Raw genomic sequence first — 19378 nt, forward strand, 5'->3', positions numbered from 1 at the left:
AAATTCCTAAAAAAATTAGATCATCTTCTAAAATACGAGGACAATTTAAAAATTCATGAACATTTTTCTAAATCCGAGAACAAGTTTCAAATTAGTAATTTTTAAAATTAGTGAACATTTTTTGAATTACGAAACATTTTTACAACTAGTGTTTTTTTCATAAAAATTTCGAACTTTTTTGATATCCAAAACATGTTTTCAGAAATTATAAGTAACATTTTTGAAAATCCCGAATGTTTTTTATGCAGAAAGTAAAAACAAAAATAAAAAACGAAAGGAAACAAACTTGGGCGCCCCGCCCCGCAATTGGCCGGCACAAAGCGTGCGCGTTTTGTTACCCCGCGCCGCAGGCGCGAAATAGGGCCCGCCAACTTGAGGCAGACCGGGCCGGGAAGCTGCTGCACTGCCCATTGCCGAACGCATCCTCACTTCCTTAGCTCGGATTTTCTCCGAACAGGCCCACCCGCCGCCGTCCTGATTTTTCTCTCTTTCTCTCGTCTACTTTTCCATCCATCGGAGAAGGCAGGCGGACGGGTTCCATGGGAGGAACTGGAACTCCAACAAGTTAACTCCCCTTCCATGTGTAGCAGCAGGCACCTCGCCGGTTTTTTCAGGATCGGCCGATGGTTCTGCGATTGGGTCCTCCGTTAGCAGGGAAGGGGAATTTTTCTCTCTCTATTAGTTTCGCTGGTTATACGGAGTTTTATATTATTAGGTTTATATTATAATAATTATATGTGCAAATGATAGATTTTTGAACCTCCTAACTGCAAAACAATTCGGTTTTGGTCCGGTTTATGGTCTTATTTCGGAATAGCTGCCAAGCTCTTCTAGTTCGAGTCGGATTAGGGCCCCCTCCGTTTCCGATTAGGAGCTTACCGGAGCAGCAACTGCATATAAATAAGACAGAGCAATCTCGACAGACAAATAATACAAACGCGCATCGGTTTTCTCCCAAGAATCACCAGTGAGATTCGAAGTGCAGAAGACCCATTGGGTTCGTCATGGAGCTACATAATAATGATTCGCCTTGCCAAGTAAGTTCAAATTTACATGTTAGTTGTTATATAACGTGGTATGTCGATAATCATTCATACTTTGGTTATCTATAAGCTCCTACGTGTAATGCGCCGTGTACCTGACTAGTATATACAGTATATGTTTGTAACTCCTCTATGTCCGGCACTTTTGAATTTATTTACTCAGTACTAAATAAAACCTGTTTTATTTATGCAGCAATCAGAGGAGGAAGACAGACTCAGTGCACTGACTGATGATATTTTGCTGTATATCTTGATGAGATCTGGCCTAATTACAGCTGCAAGGACAAGTGTACTCTCTACACGTTGGAGAAATCTGCCTTGGTTGCTGCCTGAGCTCAACATTGATGTCAAGGATTTCCTATCTATTCCACACCCAGATCCAATTGAGGCAAATGACATGCATGACGCGATGGTGTCCCTTACCAATGCAGCCAGGAGCTTCTTTGGTAAACCTCGAAGAGAGTCTACCGTCGCAAACCTGCGGCTTAAGCTCTGCTCGATCAGTGCGTTCTCAAGCGACATTGGCCCACTAGTGTGCGATGCTATCGACAGTGGCTTGCTGAAAGATTTGGATCTTACGATCTTCAATGAGACGGAACCGCGCGACTGTAATGATCCTCATATGCTACGGCTTGCTGACGACACGGATCGTTTCTTCAATGCCTACCCTAGTGTGTTCCATTGCCTCACAAGGCTTTCTCTCCACAATGTGTGCTTTTACAAGTTGGACATGCACCATCTCCTGTTTGACCGTTGCACACAATTGATGTATCTAAGACTCTTTCATTGTGACGCTGGGCGTGGCTTTCTGTCGAAGATAGATGCACCAAACTCAAAACTCCGTGTTCTGGACCTCGACACGTGTTGCTTTGGGAGGCTTGAGCTGGTCTGCCTTCCGAAACTGGAGAAGCTTCATTGGGATACTTGGGAATCTGAAGATGCACCATTGTCTTTTGGTTCTGTTCCCTCTCTTGGAGAATTACACCTTGCAAATGGGCCCGAACTTGGTCAGAATGTGATCAAGTTAAGTGAACTTCTACGTGGCACCACGGGCATACATACTCTAACACTGGATTTTATGGGAGAAAATGTAAGTACTAGTTGAAGTTTTCTATTCGCCATGTTTTCACAGTTATCCTAGTGACATCGTAGATCTGTTTCTCTGTATAGGTAATGACATGGCTGTGTTTGGTAATTCCCATTCTGCATGTGTGTGTGTGTGTGTTTGAGTTTTCTGTACGAGTAAATTTCGTGGAACTACAAACCTATCGGATAGAAACTATTATGAAAACAAAACCTTTGGTATAAGCTTTTGGACAACTACGCATAGGTTGGCAAATGCGTAGAAAGCTACATTTTAACGAAACCCTGCTCTCGGACAACTATTGTATTTTATTTTGGTACATTCACAATTGAAGTGTGACTTTTTCAAAAAAGAATGTGTCCCAATTGATTCAATCATTTCTTAGAATGGAGCTCTCTCACCAAGTACATTTTGCCAATATGTCAGTGATTTTGTACTTCTGTGACATATTTTTTAACTATGTAGATTTGCGTTTGCGCATCCTATGAAATTTAATCCAAATTTATTTATCTTTGGCCAGCTTTGGATGCAACCTGAAATGAAGCAACTCAGCTCTGCATTCAGCAAGCTAAGGATGCTGTCCATACTTGGTATCTTTATTGAATTCGACCTTATATGGACGACAGCCCTTCTTGAGGCAGCCCCCTCTGTTGAAATATTACAAATTCAGGTGAGTTGTGTCGCTTCTGACTAAGAACGCTTTTCCAGCTTCAGTAATGAGTATGTTTTTCCCAATTTAAAATACTTTTATGTCTTCATAATCTCATATTCAAACTGTATGTTATGCTGTTTTTTTTTCATTCTGTACATTGAACTGCTGCTGAACCTGAAAATTTAAACTACAAGCCTATATCTATATAACTATTCCTAATGCAAATGCAGGTATATGACCATTTATGCGATATTGGTGGCCAGGTCAGACTGCGGCGCTTCCCTGAAAGAAGGAGCCCTCAGTGGGAGATGGACTGCCGCGGCTCCAAGAACCTTCTACTAAGAGAGCTCCAAATTATTTGTTTTAAGCCGCTAAAGCAGCAGCTGGCATTCACAAGGGCTATGCTGGAGCGAGCACCCAATTTGCAGAAAATAATTTTGAGAGATGAGTCATGTGAGGCATGTGATGACCTTGGGCAGCCGCCGCCTTGTTCTTCTGCAGAGCGTCTTTTCCCAGAGAGCAAGAATGAGCAGGAAAGGGTGGTCAGGCGAATTACAGATGGTGTGATGTTCTCAGGCCAAGTAATTTTTGACGATCGTAAGAAGCTGTAGATAGATACCTGCTTTCTGATGGCTTGTTATATTCAGAGGCAAATTGTTTTCCATATTTAAGAAGCTGACGAAAAAAAATATATGAGTGCTCATTGTAGTTGTAGATGGCTTGTTAATTCGTGTTGAACGAATTATTAATAAATGTATGCACGATGCAAGCCAATCCTCTGCTATTTTTATCTCTCTTGATAATTTGTGCCCTGTAAGGTGTCTCCTTAGAGACAACATCATGCTGGACTTTCTTATAACTCAATGATACTTCTAATAATAGGTTCTGGCAGCGCTTTAACCTTGTTGTATCAACGTGGTGGTTGATTTATTATTTATAAAGCGAGAAGAAAGCTTGTTTCATTATTATAAATGGACTCCGCTATATTTTGGATTCACACATTGCCCTGACATTTGTCCAGAACTCCAGATTATCTTCAGAATATGGCTGCAGCAACTGATAAAACGAGCAAGTCAAGTTGATTTCGATGCTTTTATGTACCCAATCACCTCTCGTACTTCATTCTTGCCACATACCAACTTAAGGATTTAGAACTGTGAGATACTACTATGAAAGAGTAAAATGTGGATTGAAGATTATTTTGCCTTACTGAACTGAACCTTGTGAAGTTTCCACTTTCTACTGAAAAGTCGCTTTTAGTTGAACAGCTCACATGCCATGTATTTTACTCGAACACAATCTATTTGTTCCTAGTTTCTTGTATTTTGTCCTGGTCTACTTTGAATACTGTTTGTTTTGAGACTCTTAATAATATGGCTGCATGCATCGTTCAGATGCAGAGGCCGGGGGCTCGCCTCCTTTTCCAAAAAAATGTATTTTGTCCTGGTGCTGTTTATACCAACCTTGTATCGCCTTCAGAAAAAAAAGCTAAACATGGTAACTGTACCAGTTGTCATCACAGCTGACATTCGTACGTTTTCCATTCCTTCAAGTTTCTTGTATCTTGTCCTAGACTCACGTAGTGCTGGAGCGCGGCCGCTTAGTCACCGGCCGTCGTCCTCCTGCACCGCCCGCCGCACCAGCGCGAACGCCTGATCCTCCATGGCGCCGGACGTCGCCAACCTCGGCCGATCGCTACGACCACGCGGAGTTGCAGTTGGGAGAGCAGGGAGGAGGAACGGACGAGAATGCGACGGCCCCGTATTGTGCGGTGGCTTCAAGCTCGGCTCGTCCCTACATGTCACAGACAGCGAGCGGAACGAAAGGGAGAAAATGGAAGCCGTAATACTGGGCCATGGTATTTTTGTCGGGCCTATTGAAGCCCAACGGGCGATAGCCTGGCCTGACTGGTCGCAACAGCGCAGCAGAGGCTCCCTGTGTTACTCAAAAAAAAAAAAGCAGAGGCTCCCTGCTCTTTCGTTTAGTTCCCTTTAGTACCACCTCGCTTGCGGAGGCGGGATGCGCAGCCGAGGTAGCTATAAAACAAGGGGGAGGGCAACTCTGAAAGCCTTTTGGCTAAGATCAAGTGTAGTATCTGTTCTTATCAGTTTAATATCTGATATGTGGGCCATGTGCCCACAACGATATTAAATTTATTTTTTATGGGGGAGGGTCCACCACAATGGCTTGCCATTGGGGCTCTCAGGTGTCGCCTGGGCGTTGCACTACAGTCCATGCAGGCGCACCCCAACCAAATCCAAGTTCAAACATTTATGCTCCTTGAAAGTTCAATGAAATTTTCTTGAACAAACTGTAGCATCCTTTTAGTCAAACTTGCTTTGAACAGTCTGTACCGCTTCACATTTCGAACTTGATTGAGCAAGGACAAGAAGTGCCACCCACACTGAAGGTAAGTTCAGGTTACCATGCTGAGGTGTTTGTGTTTGCTTTTATGTCTGTACCGCTTCTATTGACAGGTTGTTGATTTTCTTGCTGTCTGTCAAACTGGCCTACTCTGTTTATTTGGAACTTGTTTCAGCTGATGATGGGGAAAATTAGAACACCGCCATTCTGAACTTGTTGCAGCTTATGATGGAGCAAAGCTAAGATTAAGATCATTGATGTATTAACTCTCATCCTTTTTTACTGGTTAATTGCCACCTACACAAATAAGTAAAAGAATCTCAGCATTTGTTTTTTCAAGCGCTTCCATTATACATGTGATGTGTTGAGCTGAGCCACGACTGAGTAGTGCCTGTACCTGCCCAACTTCACATAAACTTGTTTTCCTTTTTGTAGGTGAATGAGTACAGAACTAATGTGCCAGTAATGTTGAAGAACATAGACCTGTATCATTTGCATTGCACGTAGATCTTGTATTATGCGTAGTTATACGTTTTACACGTGCTTGCTTAGGATCAAAGCCATTAATAAGATTGTACAACGTTGTATGATCAGCGTCAGAGGATGCTATCATCTCCTTGTTTTCCTGACTATGTTTGTTATGTATTCCCCATGTACATCCTCTTCCCTGGCCAGTCTTCTAGAGTTGGAGAATTGAGCAAGTGCTCTGAAGAAAGAACCATCAGTACCCACTGAAGCCATTGGTGGGCCATTCAAGCTTCTGAGCCATAACAGAAACTCACAACCAAAAAGGACATCTCCGTGGACGTTTGAGGGATAGCATGGGATGGCAAAAAACTGTCTGAACAACCGTCTAAACTATCGCAAAGAGCATGTACGGTCGATTTGAGGGTCTCCGTCGGAGATGCCCTGACAACCATATCATCATATATGTTATCTCCACTGTAGTTGCATTTAGCAAAACTTATTTATCCAGCAAATCTAAATTGCAAAATTAATGTACGTGTGCCAGTTTATAACACGCGGGTAATTATGTAGTAAGAGCATCTCCAACGTTGTGCATCAAAATGGACACATCAAAAGTCCAACGTTCGGACGTATCCATGGACAGCAGATAGGGGGTGGCCATCCGACCCGGTGCTCCAAATGTTTGTCCATTTTCAAAAAGAAAGAAGAATAACAGTAAACCAAATGTCTACCATGCGGCCTCACTTTGAATCATCGATCGATACCAATTCAACTATGCATTTAAATACTAATAAAAATGCCGGATGTTTAACAAGTTTTTAAAATCCATCAATCCCAAATATAAACCATACCTCTCGTAAGCGGCCTTCATCTCATACTTCTCTCCTCGAACTTGAAATTTTTCATCGCCACATGTTGTTCACCCAGATGGGCCCCCCTTTGAGCTTCACCCAACAATGTGTCAACGTGAAGGGCTTGCCCTCCGTCCTTTGACAGCGCGTGAGGGCTATACAATGATGCGAACATCAAGTTGCAATATTAAGTGAATCAAAAAATCAACCAACATGTAGAGCAACAAGGAGCAAAACTTAAAGGTTGAAACCACACAACGCCGCGAGTGGATCTGTGCCCGCAAAAGAAACCATGATCTGTACATCATTATCCGCCCCCAACCAACGAAGGAGCAGACGCCGACGAGACGCTGTTATCCGCACAAGTTTCCATCATCGACATCCGGTTCCGGTGCATTCTCTCGCCCTTGTCATTTCGCTTTCCGACTTGAAAGTTTTGCCTGTACATACATGCGCGCACATCCACGAGACAGCCGTCAGTTCTTGGCTTCTTGCGTGCCGCCGTTGATCGCCATGGCCCGGCGGCGGGTCCGGACCTGGGCTGCAGCCGTCGCCACGGGTGTGCTCGTCGTCGTCGTCGCTGCTGCCGCCTCTGCGGCGGCCGTGGTAGTCGAGGAGAAGCTGATGGTGGAAATGGCTCTCGTCCCGGGCGCCGCGTCGACGGGAGCAGGCAAGTCCACGTCCCCTTGAACATATCCTCTTCTCTCCCGCCGGCGGCATATTGTCTATGATGTGCATTTGCGTTATGGAGTACCAATGGTGGCGTGGCGTCTGTGTTCCACTGCAGTGTGCCTCGACGGGAGCCCGCCGGCGTACCACCTCCACCAGGGCTCCGGCGCTCGCGGCTGGCTGCTCCAGTTCGAGGGCGGCGGTTGGTGCAACGACGCGCGGTCGTGCGCCGGGAGAGCCCGCACGTCCCTAGGTTCCAGAAGCCTCATGAACAAGCTCGAGACGTTCTCCGGATTGCTCAGCAACGATCCCGCCATGAACCCAGGTAGGTACCTCAGCTCAATCCCTGAATTGTCTTTCAGTCAGCAACAAAGAAAACGAACACACACTTCAGAATTCTTCAGTTTCGTGCTTGCACCAAACAGTCACAACAATCCGGTAGGTAGCACTACCAACAACCAAGCTAGCTAGCTAGGTCCATGGTGAATTCAAGCTAATGGTCCTGCAAGGATCAATTGTTAGCCCACATCTGCATCGGGTTTTCAGGCCACTTGCAAAAAAATTGCTCCAAAAAATAAAAGTTTTTAAATCCTCTTCATTATTTGGAAATTCTTGACACGGCATTTGCCAACAATTCGAGCAGATTTTTACAACTGGAATCGAGTGAAAATGCGATACTGCGACGGCGGCTCCTTTGCGGGCGATTCAGAGTTCAAAAATGGTGTAAGTATGCTTCCACTGTTTTCTCGTTGCTGCATGCCAGCATGCATTCAACATAAGTTTGCTGCTCAGTGCTTGGTGTATGCCTCTACGTATGCAGTCTTCAGTCATGTACATGAGAGACCAGAGGATATGGGATGCAATCATCACCGATTTGTTCCTGAAAGGTCTTGCGAAAGCCGAAAAGGTTCATCAGATCTCATCAGTGACAACCTATATATACCTTCTGCATATTTGTTTTAGCTAGACAACAATTAAGTCGGCCATGGTTTTGAGCATGTTCTGAATCCTTCAGGTGCTGCTCTCAGGCTGCTCAGCAGGAGGTCTAGCTACGTTCTTCCACTGCGACGACCTCGAGAAGCGTCTCCGAGGTGTTGCCACGGTGAAATGCATGAGCGACGCAGGGTTTTTCCTTGATGTGTAAGTTGGAGCAAATAGCAAGAAAAAAAATACTTCTGTAATGTCAACTCTTTTTGTCAAATGTGTTGAAAGGGCTTGGCATCATTTTGCAGGGACGAATTTCCGGCCACGGCACCGTCAGGTCTTTCTTTAACGGGGTAGTCGATTTCCAGGTCCTTTTCACTAGCAAAATCCCTCTTCCGGTCTTCCCACAGTAAATTTGGAATATCTCTACGATGCCTTGGACCTTCCTGTTTTGAAATACTTCTTGCAATTTTTCAAATTTCATCTAGGGGGTTCAGAAGAATTTGAACAAAAACTGTTCGGATTCAACAGTAAAATCTTATCAGGTGAGGACTCTTTGGATTCCTATACTCTTCCTTGCTAGTAGAACCAAACCGCATTTTTACACCGTGCTTGTGTTAAACCATGCATAACTTCCCACCCTTTGTGTGCAGTGCTTTTTCCCGCAATATGTGCTTCGGAGCATTAGAGCCCCCTATTTCATCTTGAATTCAGCTTACAGCGTATATCAGGTAAAACAAGACATGGTACTACCTTATATATTTTTTTCAGCATCCGATCACTAGTAACTGCACATGCTTAACATTTTTTGGACAGTTTTTTCAAAATTTTGTGCCTCCTTCGTCTGATCCTAGAGGTCAATGGAGTCGCTGTAAGGCGGCGCTCAGTGGATGCAGCTCATCCCAAATTGCAACTCTCCAAGGTTACACTTTTGTGCTTTATACGGATCTGTGAAATGTACATTAAACCAACGGGCGCAAGCTTCTTGATTTAGTTATTTCCTTACATATATATTCTCTTAAAAGAAGATCCTTGATTTAAGTTGCTGCCTTGAGGACATTTCTGAAATCGTCTCCAGGTCTGAGAAGCGCAATGTTAATGGCTCTGAAACCGTTCGAAGGTGAATCGAAGGTGGGAATGTTCATCAATTCTTGCTTTTCACATTGCCAGAGCGAGTCTCAGGACACATGGTTTGCACCAAATTCCCCAAGACTACATGACAAGGTAGTACTAATAATTATTTACTCCTGTAAGAATAAGCTGTACTTGTGTATGTGGGCTTCTACCAATGGGCAGCATTTGCACTAAAATCTTTTTTTTTCAGACAATTGCGAAGCTTGTTGGTGATTGGTTCTTTGAAAGGGGTGCCGCCCAAGAAGTCGACTGCCCCTATCCTTGTGACTCGACTTGCCACAACATTATACCATTTAGTTAGGTTAGGCCACTGAGTTCTAGGGTTTATGCATTCGTGAGTGGCTAGAAATTCTATACAAAATTCATAGATATGCATCTTGTTAAAACTTGTGCACTTGTAATTCATGAGATAATATGATCAAATGTCTTATGCACAAAGAAGGCATGCTACTACGGAACACGTGAGCGTTGACGCGTCAAAACCCGTCATCGGTGATGGGTGCAGACTGTCTAGCTTCGGCTTCTTGGATTGCTTCTCCGTAGAGCTTGCGCTCCAAGACATGGTTGACGATGGAATTATGCCATGAAAACATGCGTTGTCCCCCCCTAAAAAAAGGAATAGTTGTTTGATCAGACAAGGTAGAGATCAGAATGCCAGGAAATGTGCAGAAGGCCACCTATATAGGGGCTATCCGCTAATTACAACTCTAATTATTATAGCCTAATTTATTCAACAAAACTTTAACAGTCCAAAACTGTTGGAGACCGCCTGCCTTTGCCTTTGATACATGAGAAGAAAAGGAAAAAAATAAGAATAAAAAGGGATGCTTTCATTGAGAGTTGAACTCAAGACCTCCCGCTTACTAAACGGGTGCTCTAACCAACTGAGCTATGAAAGCTTTTGCTACAAATTTAATTATTTACTTACACGACCTGTAACTTTTCTGATAGATCTAATTATACCAATTTGGTATTGAGAATGTTACAGACTTTAGAAAATTTGATTCAAGTCAAAACTAATATGCGAAATAAAAAAGAAACGGAGGGAGTACATTCTAAGAGCTTGAGGTAGACAGCATCATCGGAAGTTGTAGGTAGGGGTCACCATTGATGTTCCACTCAGGGCCAAGGGACTAAATCTGAAATAAACTCAAACATTACTGCTCCTAATGGATATGTCATAAATCACCAAAAACAAACGGATTCTATAACTCCCGAACGTCAGGATTTTAGCGTTTGGTCCCGAACGCCTCGAGTGCCGTCAGATGATTTGCACACATCTTAGAGCAGGTGACACTGCCAAGTCAGCTGAGAAGTAGTTCGGGATTTTCCTCTCAACTCCCGAACGACCGATTGACCAAACGACATCGTCTCCTTCTCCCCCCTCAGCCTTATCCCTTTCTTTCCCTCATCCACTGTTCCTCTCCACAGCGTCTCTGTGGATCGCCGCTAGCTGCCGCCAGCTCCCCGCGCCGCCGCGTTGGGAGGGGTCGAGGCCGCATACATCTGTGTGATCCTCTCCGGGGTAGAGGTGCAGTCGTGGCGGAGGCCAAGCGCCGCCCGCTCGCCTGTGCCGCCGCGGTAGTTGTCTCCCCTCCTCGAGCTCGTTCAGGCGATGCTGACCGGAGCGCGGCGTGACTCTGGTCCGCTCCCACGGACTAGAGGTGCGGCCGTGGCGGAGGCAGAGCGCCCCCTGCTCGCCCACGCCGCGGCGGCGGGCATCTAGGTCGTCTCCCCTCCTCAAGCTCACCGCCCGGCTCGAGGTGTGGTCACGCGAAGAGGGCGGGCGCGGGAATCACGCGACGACGGTCGCGGCGGCGGCTGAGGCGTACAGGAGCAGGAGGAGCGGCGGCGGAGCAGCGCAGCGCTGTGCCATCTCTACTCCCATCCGGTGAATTGGGGGAGGCAGCGATGACTCCAGCGATTCCCGGCGTGCACCGGGCGGAGAGTGGAGTCGGGGTGCCCGGCGATGAGTCCGCGGTGAGGCAACACGATGGGCTCCTCACAGACGGCGTCCATCCTCAGAAGGGAGCCCGACGGGGTGGTGCTCGAGCTTGAGCTACACCACGGGCGAGGGGGATCCGACAGGTCGATGCGCCGCCGCTCTCCTTCTACAGTTTTATGTCTGCATCTGTACAACGTCCCATTTCCCCCATTTTTACCTATGTCTGATGAACTTTGCTAGATGCTGAGTACCATGAGCTTTTTTGAACACATTTTTGCCACTGCTTGTGTATGGAATAGTCCCTAAATTTGCCATGCTACACTAAAATCTGAGTAGAACACAATTTTTTGTTGTGATTTTTGTAGTTACTAACTTTGCCATGTGAGTAGTACACAAATTTAGGTTTTTGGTCCTAATACATGGCAATTTCTAATCACGATGTTTAGCACAACATGGCAATTTCTTAGATTATTACAAATTCTCATACCATGGCAACTTTATAAATTGTTAGTTCATTCACACATGACAATATTTTTATAGATTTTGTCTTAATATCATGGCCCATCTCAGATTGTTGTTTTCTAATGGTTATATGGCAAATGTAGGCTTTTTTAGTAACTATGTGTCATATAGTCATATGGCAACGAGGTGATCATTGCATTTTACGGGGGTTTTTTGCCATGGAAAGTTAATTTGTTTTTGCCATGGCATTTTTTGGAGTTCTTTTGGGTTTTGCACGCCAATTTAACAATTGCCATGGCAACTTAATATGTGTTTTGCCATGGCAAGTGTAGATGTTTTCCCACACGTCGACCATTAATAACTTTTTCGCGACAACATTTTAGAAATTATAATTTATGGCAAACTCAAATTATGTTTTTCGCCATTTTGGGAACTCAAAATTATGTTGCCATGGCAACTCAAATTTTATTGTTGTGACAAATTACATTATTTTATTGCCATGGCAAAAATCATAACATGTTGCCTTCAATGGCTTTTGCTTTTCTAAAAAAATGAGTTGTGCCATGGCAAGTGTATTTTGCTAACGTAGCAAAAGCTATAATTTGCCATGGGCCGTAAAGTGAATTTGCCATGGCAAAAAATTCATAACTTTTGGCTTTGTAAAAAAAATGTTGTGGCAATGTCAATAGTTTTGTATTGATGATATCGAAATTTTACCTTCTATTGAAGAAAAATTGACAAATTTTTCTTTTAATTTTCCATGGCAATTTCCCCTATGCTGGCATGGAGAAATTAATCTATAACGCCATGGCAATTTCTTTTTGAACCTCTATTTTTTCTATGAGAATTTTATTAATTTATTGCCATGGCAATTTTTACTGTTTTGACATGGCAAGTTTACCTATTTTTGCCATGGCAATATTGGACATTCAAATGAAAAAAAACATGGATTTTTTTCTTTCAATTAGCCATGGCAATTTTTCCTATGTTGACATGGCAAATTTATCCGTAACGACATGGCAATTTCTTTTTTTAACCTCTATTTCTATTTTTTTAATTTTAATTTTTTATTTTTCCATGGCAATTTTTACCTTTTTGACATGGCAAGTTTACATATATTGCCACGGCAATATAGGACATTCAAATGGAAAAAAAAAAGATGGCAAATTTTTCTTTCAATTTGCCATGGCAATTTTTCCTATATTGACATGGAAAATATATCTGCAACGCCATGGCAATTTCTTTTTTTAACCTCTATTTCTATTTTTCTGTTAAAATTTACTTTTTTATTTTTCCATGGCAATTTTTACCTTTTTGACATGGCAAATTTACCTATATTGCCACGGCAGTATAGGACCTTCAAATAAAAAAAAGATGGCAAATTTTTCTTTCAATTTGGCATGCCAATTTTATCTGTAACGCCATGGCAATTTATTTTTTAACCTCTATTTCCTATTTATTTTTTGTTAAAATTTACTTTTTTATTTTGCCATCGCAATTTTTATCTTTTTGACATGGCAAGTTTACCTATATTGTCGACCTTCAATTGGAAAAAAGGGCAAATTTACCTATATTACCTTTACATACATGTCAATGCAATCGCTAATGGTTTTTTTCATGTCAAACCAACTTTATGGCATTTTAACCTAATTTTCTTTGAATATTTTACTTTACATATGATCCATGACAATTTTTTGTCCCGACAAAAAAAGGGCTTGTGTTTATTTTGTCCCAGCAAAGAAGGGCTTTTTGTGTCGCTTCTGGGCTTTTTTTTTGTTTCTACAGAGAAGAGGCCTGTAAGGCGGTGTTCCTAAAAAAGGGCCTGTAGGGGCAGTGGGAATGGGCGTTCGGGCTGGGGGCCTCTCATCCCGAACGAAATCGTTCGGCCGGGCTAAGATGGCGTACCGAACCTTTCGTTCGGTCTGGTACGCCCCCAGACCAAACGTTCGGTAGTTATCGACGTTCAAAACAAATTAAGGAAATCTAAGAGATGCACTTTCAGTTACTTTGGCAACTTTGGAAGTCGAAACAAGTCCTTGGTTCTGGCCATGCTAGGGAGGGATGGCAAGATAAGAGGAAGAGCATATCTCAACCTAGTGTCATGGCAAGACATGGTCAAGGATGAAGGGTTGAACGATTACAAGAATATCATGTGGCATCTAGTGTATTTCTTCACGGCGCAAGAATATCATATCACATTTGCCCATGACTTGTACGTATGAGGGATTTTGGTGCAGAATTACAAGTTTGCCATTGAGATTCCCTTCTCTCTCCCCTCATATGTAGGAGGTTTTTGGACTTTTGGAGCTATTATTATGGTCTTCATCTATCTACGAGTTTTTCAGGTCTCAAACCCATGATATGATCCTGGGGTTGGATTTCCGATGTGAGCCTGTGATTTTGATTAGGGCATTTGTAGAACACCCTCTGGGACAGAGGTGTAGGATTTTCAAACAAGAGGAACGACGGTCCTTAGCCTGGCATCATGAACACCTCACCAACGGCGACATCCCATCCCACAAGGTGGCTGAGATGATTTGAGATCTTGGAGCGCATTTTGGAGACCGAGCTCCATGGAGCCCTTTATTTTGAATAATTCAAAATTCATAAATTTCAGTTGCAAAAAATTCTGAAAAAAAATACACATGTATGAGGATGTAAAGTGTATGTGTGAAATTTTTTATGATGAAATACCTTGAATTGCGAGCTGTACAAAAAAACCAAAATCATGGACTTTATAGATGAATAGTACATATGCTAAAAGGCCTCAGATTTGTCTTTTTTGTGCAGCTCACATTTTGATGTACTTCGACCTGAAAATTTGCACACATGTACATTATGTATCTAAGTATATGTGTATTTATTTTCAGAATTTTTTGAAACTGAAAAGTTTGGATTTAAAGTTTTCAAATAAAGGGCTCCATGGAGCTCGGTCTCCGTTTGGCAAAGGCCAAAAGAATTCCCGAAACAGTACACTTGGAGAAGAAGAAAAAAATAGAAAAAGAAACTGCTTTCATTGAGAGTTGAACAAGAGGAACGACGGTCCTTAGCCTGGCATCATGAACACCTCACCAACGGCGACATCCCACCCCCACAAGGTGGCTGAGATGATTGGAGTTCTTGGAGTACATCCACCCTTGGTACAATGCATTGATGGAACCACTTGCGTACAAACTGCAAAGGCCAAAAAAATTGCCGAAACAGAACACTCGGGGAAGAAGAAAAAACAAGAAAAAGGAATTGCTTTCATTGAGAGTTGAACTCAAGACCTCCCGCTTACTAAACGGGTGCTCTAACCAACTGAGCTATGAAAGCTTTTGCTACGGAATTTATAATTTGGTTACACATCCTGTAAATTATGTTGTCACCGGACGACGGTTTCTTCTTCCCCGACAGTGGACCATACGTAGATCCTCGTACTGTCGCCTTTGCAGAATTTCATTTCATGACTAAAGCCAGATAACTTTATGGGGAACTCTTCTTTAAAAGATAAAACTCTGCTGTGTGCACCACTTCAAGATCTCAAATCATCTTAGCCTTATGACGATTTTATGACTGTGATGCCAAGTTGTGCCAACCTTCCAAAGGAAACGGTGTTACTCCTGCACCGTGTTCAATAGTCCATAACTGATACGTACGTACTACACACGGCTTCACATTTACGAACGTGCAATCCAGTCCAGACCAGTGCATAGCCGTGGTTGATTCATCATTCATAAAATTAACAAATGCAAACACAACGTATTGACAGGAAAATGTAACTCCACAACCAGTATTTTGTTCACGATGCCATCAGAGTCGAAAACATTTTAATAATCGCAAAAACATGCCGTAAACCTTTACCCTGGAGCATGCTAGTACAACAGATGGAGCACAGGCACAAAAACATGGCACCTGGCTTTCAGGTTATGATACAGGTTTGCTTATTTGTCGGCTAGTCGAGCAAAACAGGGGAAATGGCAGATCCAATTTAATGGCAAGAGCAAATCAACGGTAAAGGGCCTCAGACTTCAGGTTCTCAGCAATCTCGGTCTCCCAGCGGTCGCCGTTCTCGAGCAGTTTCTCCTTGTCGTACAGCAGCTCCTGCACCATGCCAGAGAACGTTGTGTGTCATGATTCCCGGGGAATGTGTGGAAATAACATCATATGATGGAATCAGCTAGTTTAGTTTACCTCGTGAGTTTCAGTAGAGAACTCAAAGTTAGGGCCTTCGACAATAGCATCGACAGGGCAAGCTTCCTGGCAGAACCCGCAGTAGATGCACTTGGTCATGTCAATATCGTATCTGCAAAACAAAATAAAATATGAATCTTCAGAATGGAGCTTGATTGCAGATTAAGAGCAGTAGATCAAAGTGGCATACTTAACAGTTAACACAGTTCACAGAAAATAAACAGCCATTCGATTACCTTGTGGTTCGGCGACTGCCATCTTCACGTTCTTCTGCCTCAATAGTAATTGCCTGGGCTGGGCATATCTGACCACATGTGAAGCCATGTGAGAGAAGGCATACTTATGCATCAATAACTACCATTTCAACTAGTATGAGAAACATCCAACATTCAAGCATCTTAAGCCAATCACACGGTTTTGCACTACTATACATGAGAATTTTCAGTAAGTTTTGAAGCTAATCAAAGGCCAAGACTTCAATAACTAAGATTGGTGAGAATGTTACAGACTTACACGGTACAGCAAGCTACTTCCAGAAACTATCAGTGTTCAACAAAGTTTGTGGTAAATCTAGCAAGGTAGTAGTGGACACATGGCGCCATGGGGGGCTCATGAATTTTACCTTTGTGCGTTCAATTGCAAAATATTATTAAATCTAGGTATGATGCTTCTTCAAGAATTTCTCAAACCCCATATGTGCACCAGTTCCATACACCATGCTAGATTGAAGAAGCATGTGGCCTAAGAAATTTGAGCTGCAAATATTTTTTCTAAATAAAAGCACGAATAAGCAGAAAGCTGCAATGCTCTTGCTGCCAGTGATTCAGAGCTCGAAGTTCTAACTGCTAACACCGTACACAATCTTACTGATTCAAGAGGTTTACAGAATCAGTGTTTCAACCCTGGAGTTGTGGACTCTTTTAGGACAGGTTCCCAGTCAGTAACCAGCAATTTTCTTCGTGGTTTTGACTTGTCCGTTACCCTCAAAGAATGACCGACATCTGTCTGATTCACGGCCATAATTATGCCATCAATTGTACTTCAAATTGCAATTCAGATTTTAAATTAAATGTTTCCAGGCCACGATTTGTTCTCCTTGTACCCACGGGAAAAAGCGATCAATCCCAGGAACTGAAACCCTTCATACAATGGCCAGACTATTTTGAATACTCACAGAGCATCAATCTTAATGCTTTACTCCACAAGCACTAACAACTACAAGGTCTACCGCCAACAAGAACAAAACCATCATGTATTGTAAATAACTTCAAGCAAGTAAGATAAAACTTTTCTTAAAAACTTTAATCAATTTCAGTCAGATATACTTGAAAGGAAACCAGTTTTGCAAAGTAAATAATGGGAAGGAGAAGATGGCCCTAAGAACTCATAATTTGATATGGAAAACATGGCATCACTGTTATAACATTGCATGGAGGTATTACTGGTGCGGACATCAAATTTTCATATAAGCATGGCCTGCTATTACTACGGACCATTTAGATCTCAATTTCATTCGGCAGGAGATAAATTCATATGGTTTGCTAACTAATCCACTATTATTGCAAGATTTAACAGAACACAACTTACAGCTTCACATAGTTTACAGGCAATGCATCGCTCTTCCCCAGTATCATAACGTCTGAGAGCATGCTCCCCTCGGAAACGAGGGCTCAAAGGGCCCTTCTCAAATGGATAGTTAATCTACAAGGAGTCAAGATAAAAGAACAGTCAACAGAAGCAAGCACGACAATAAGACTAATAGCATGTGTGAAATTCGCCACTTAACTGTAACTTTCCTCTCGAAGAAGTACTTGAGCGTCAGCATCAAACCACGGACCATTTCAGTCAAAAACAATGTATTGATGCTCCTTTCAAACACTGAAGAAAGAGCATTAAAATGAGAGGTGAAGCAGTATCCTAACAGCAACAAGGAAAATAGCCAACATACAATTGTACGCCCATATAAAAAACATATACTCACCAGCACTCCAATCTTTGGCGAGCTCTTTCGCAAGCTGTTCTTTCTCCTCGTCCTCTGACCATTAAAGGGGGCAGCACTTTCAGAGAACAGTAGCATCGCACAAATTTAAATTCAATATGCAACTATGCACACACAAATCATAGCATGGAATTAGTGTTCGAAAGAATTAGGCCAATTAAAATTCGATACTATGGTCCATCATCATCAGCAAATGGCTTTTAGTTGTAAAGAACAGGTTCTCCTAAAACCAGCCGGAGGGAGCGTGGCACAATTTTTGACCATTTCACATTGGGTGTCAGGCATCAGTGTGCAACTAATTGATATAACCAAAGATCTGTTCCAAAGAGTTTCAAGTACAGCCCTAATTCCTCGCTCACACGCTACCGTATGCACCACAGGACATAGAAAGCCAATCACTTCGAACACACGGAATGCCTTGAAATGATAACACAGAACCGACGCAGCCCGAACCACATTTGATAAGTACGGAGTAATAACAATACCGAACAGCTCAGTAAGAAGAGGGGGAGAGGGCGGAGACCTTTGAACCTCTTGGGCGCCCCCGCGTCCATGTAGGTCCGGAGGTGGCCCTGCATCGCCGTCGCGGACGGGCCTAGACGCGCCTGAAACACCGGCAAACCACGGAATCAGACGCACAACAAGGCAAGCAGGAGAAGCGGAGCGGCATGGCTCGATCTGGAAGCCGGAGGACGGACAGCGTAGATCTAGGAGGGCGACGGCAGGCAGGGGAGGCGGGGGGAGGGGTAGAAGGGTCGCTCACCGTCTGCCTGGCGCGGAGGGCCAGCGCTGCCTGCCGGGCTAGGAGCGCCGCCATGGTGGCGTCGTCGGCGACGAGGATACGGTGGGTTCGGATCGAAAGTGGGGTTGAGGTGGGCTGTGCACTGTGGTCTCTAGTTAGTGGCTGGGGGATGTCCGGGTGTGGAGAAAGAGGAACTTGCAGCTGGGCTGGGCTGGGCTGGGCTGGGAAGTGCAGCACTGCCCAGACAGGGCCTTCTGTGTGTTGAAGGCACTAGGTACAGAGAACGTCTACCGCTCAAAAAATAAAGTACAGAGAACGTCTTTATCTAAAAAAAAGGTACAGAGAACGTCTCCTAAAAGAAGGTATGGAAAATATGAAGAACACTAGAGGTAATAAAAATTACAACCACGTACATGGACTACCTGACGACGACTACAAACACTGGAGCAAACGGAAGGCGTGCCGCCGAAATCGTCCTCCCTCACCGGAGCCGGTCAAACCTTGTTGCTCACAAAAGAGGATTGACATGCTACAGCAAACAGAATTTCCATTCATAATAAAGAAATTTGCTACACATGTCCATTACAGAAGAAAAAAGTGTCGTGTTACAACAGAGAAAAATATTGTACTAGAACAGAAGAGAAAATGCCAAGACAAACCCATTGGCATATAGACCCCCCAAAAAGATTAACCCATATGCATATAGGGAATCAACTTCAATGCTGCAACCAGTAGCTCGAGCACGGCGATTTCTCAAGGGAACAACAAAGGAGGAAGGGAGTTTGGGGCGGCCGAAGAAGATGTCCAAATCATGCAGTTGGGATGCATTTGGTGGGTTGCATCTACCTTAGCCAGCCCTGGGATGCAA

General features: G+C 43.5%; 2 protein-coding genes, 3 non-coding genes and 1 pseudogene across 5 annotated transcripts; 3 read left to right on the forward strand and 3 right to left on the reverse strand.

The window, feature by feature from the left end:
- The first annotated feature begins 484 nt into the window (after positions 1-484).
- On the forward strand, positions 485-3678 carry LOC123125616 (F-box/FBD/LRR-repeat protein At1g51370). Its single transcript, XM_044546091.1, has 4 exons — positions 485-1037; positions 1237-2133; positions 2648-2797; positions 3010-3678. Exons 1-4 carry the CDS (start codon positions 1005-1007, stop codon positions 3388-3390), a joined length of 1461 nt encoding a protein of 486 aa, XP_044402026.1. The 5' UTR covers positions 485-1004; the 3' UTR covers positions 3391-3678.
- Positions 3679-4836: 1158 nt separating this feature from the next.
- Positions 4837-5030, forward strand: LOC123126795 (U2 spliceosomal RNA). Its single transcript, XR_006462014.1, has one exon. It is a non-coding gene; the product is annotated as a U2 spliceosomal RNA (small nuclear RNA).
- Positions 5031-6798: 1768 nt separating this feature from the next.
- LOC123125617 (pectin acetylesterase 9-like) lies at positions 6799-9659 on the forward strand (annotated as a pseudogene).
- Positions 9660-10014: 355 nt separating this feature from the next.
- Positions 10015-10088, reverse strand: TRNAT-AGU (transfer RNA threonine (anticodon AGU)). The gene has a single exon. It is a non-coding gene; the product is annotated as a tRNA-Thr (tRNA).
- A 4749-nt stretch (positions 10089-14837) lies between these two features.
- On the reverse strand, positions 14838-14911 carry TRNAT-AGU (transfer RNA threonine (anticodon AGU)). Its single transcript has one exon. It is a non-coding gene; the product is annotated as a tRNA-Thr (tRNA).
- Positions 14912-15340: 429 nt separating this feature from the next.
- On the reverse strand, positions 15341-18724 carry LOC123122990 (NADH-ubiquinone oxidoreductase subunit 8). Its single transcript, XM_044543381.1, has 8 exons — positions 18532-18724; positions 18292-18373; positions 17751-17804; positions 17556-17647; positions 17357-17470; positions 16006-16073; positions 15770-15881; positions 15341-15679 (listed from the first exon to the last, which is right to left on the reverse strand). The coding sequence occupies exons 1-8, from the start codon at positions 18583-18585 to the stop codon at positions 15584-15586; spliced, it is 672 nt and encodes a 223-aa protein (XP_044399316.1). The 5' UTR covers positions 18586-18724; the 3' UTR covers positions 15341-15583.
- Between the last annotated feature and the right edge of the window lie 654 nt (positions 18725-19378).

The sequence above is a fragment of the Triticum aestivum genome, chromosome 5D (assembly GCF_018294505.1).
Source record: "Triticum aestivum cultivar Chinese Spring chromosome 5D, IWGSC CS RefSeq v2.1, whole genome shotgun sequence".
Lineage (NCBI taxonomy): Eukaryota > Viridiplantae > Streptophyta > Magnoliopsida > Poales > Poaceae > Triticum > Triticum aestivum.

Excerpts from the sequence above, each read along its gene's own strand:
- LOC123122990 (XM_044543381.1), bottom strand. The coding sequence starts at position 18,585 with ATGGCGGCGCTCCTAGCCCGGCAGGCAGCGCTGGCCCTCCGCGCCAGG. Across the intron at positions 17,471-17,555 it reads TCTTCGAGAGGAAAGTTACA|ATTAACTATCCATTTGAGAA; the intron begins GTTAAGTGGCGA and ends GACTCCTTGTAG. Across the intron at positions 15,882-16,005 it reads GGCAGTCGCCGAACCACAAG|ATACGATATTGACATGACCA; the intron begins GTAATCGAATGG and ends TTTGTTTTGCAG.
- LOC123125616 (XM_044546091.1), top strand. The coding sequence starts at position 1,005 with ATGGAGCTACATAATAATGATTCGCCTTGCCAA. Across the intron at positions 1,038-1,236 it reads ATAATGATTCGCCTTGCCAA|CAATCAGAGGAGGAAGACAG; the intron begins GTAAGTTCAAAT and ends TTATTTATGCAG. Across the intron at positions 2,798-3,009 it reads TTGAAATATTACAAATTCAG|GTATATGACCATTTATGCGA; the intron begins GTGAGTTGTGTC and ends ATGCAAATGCAG.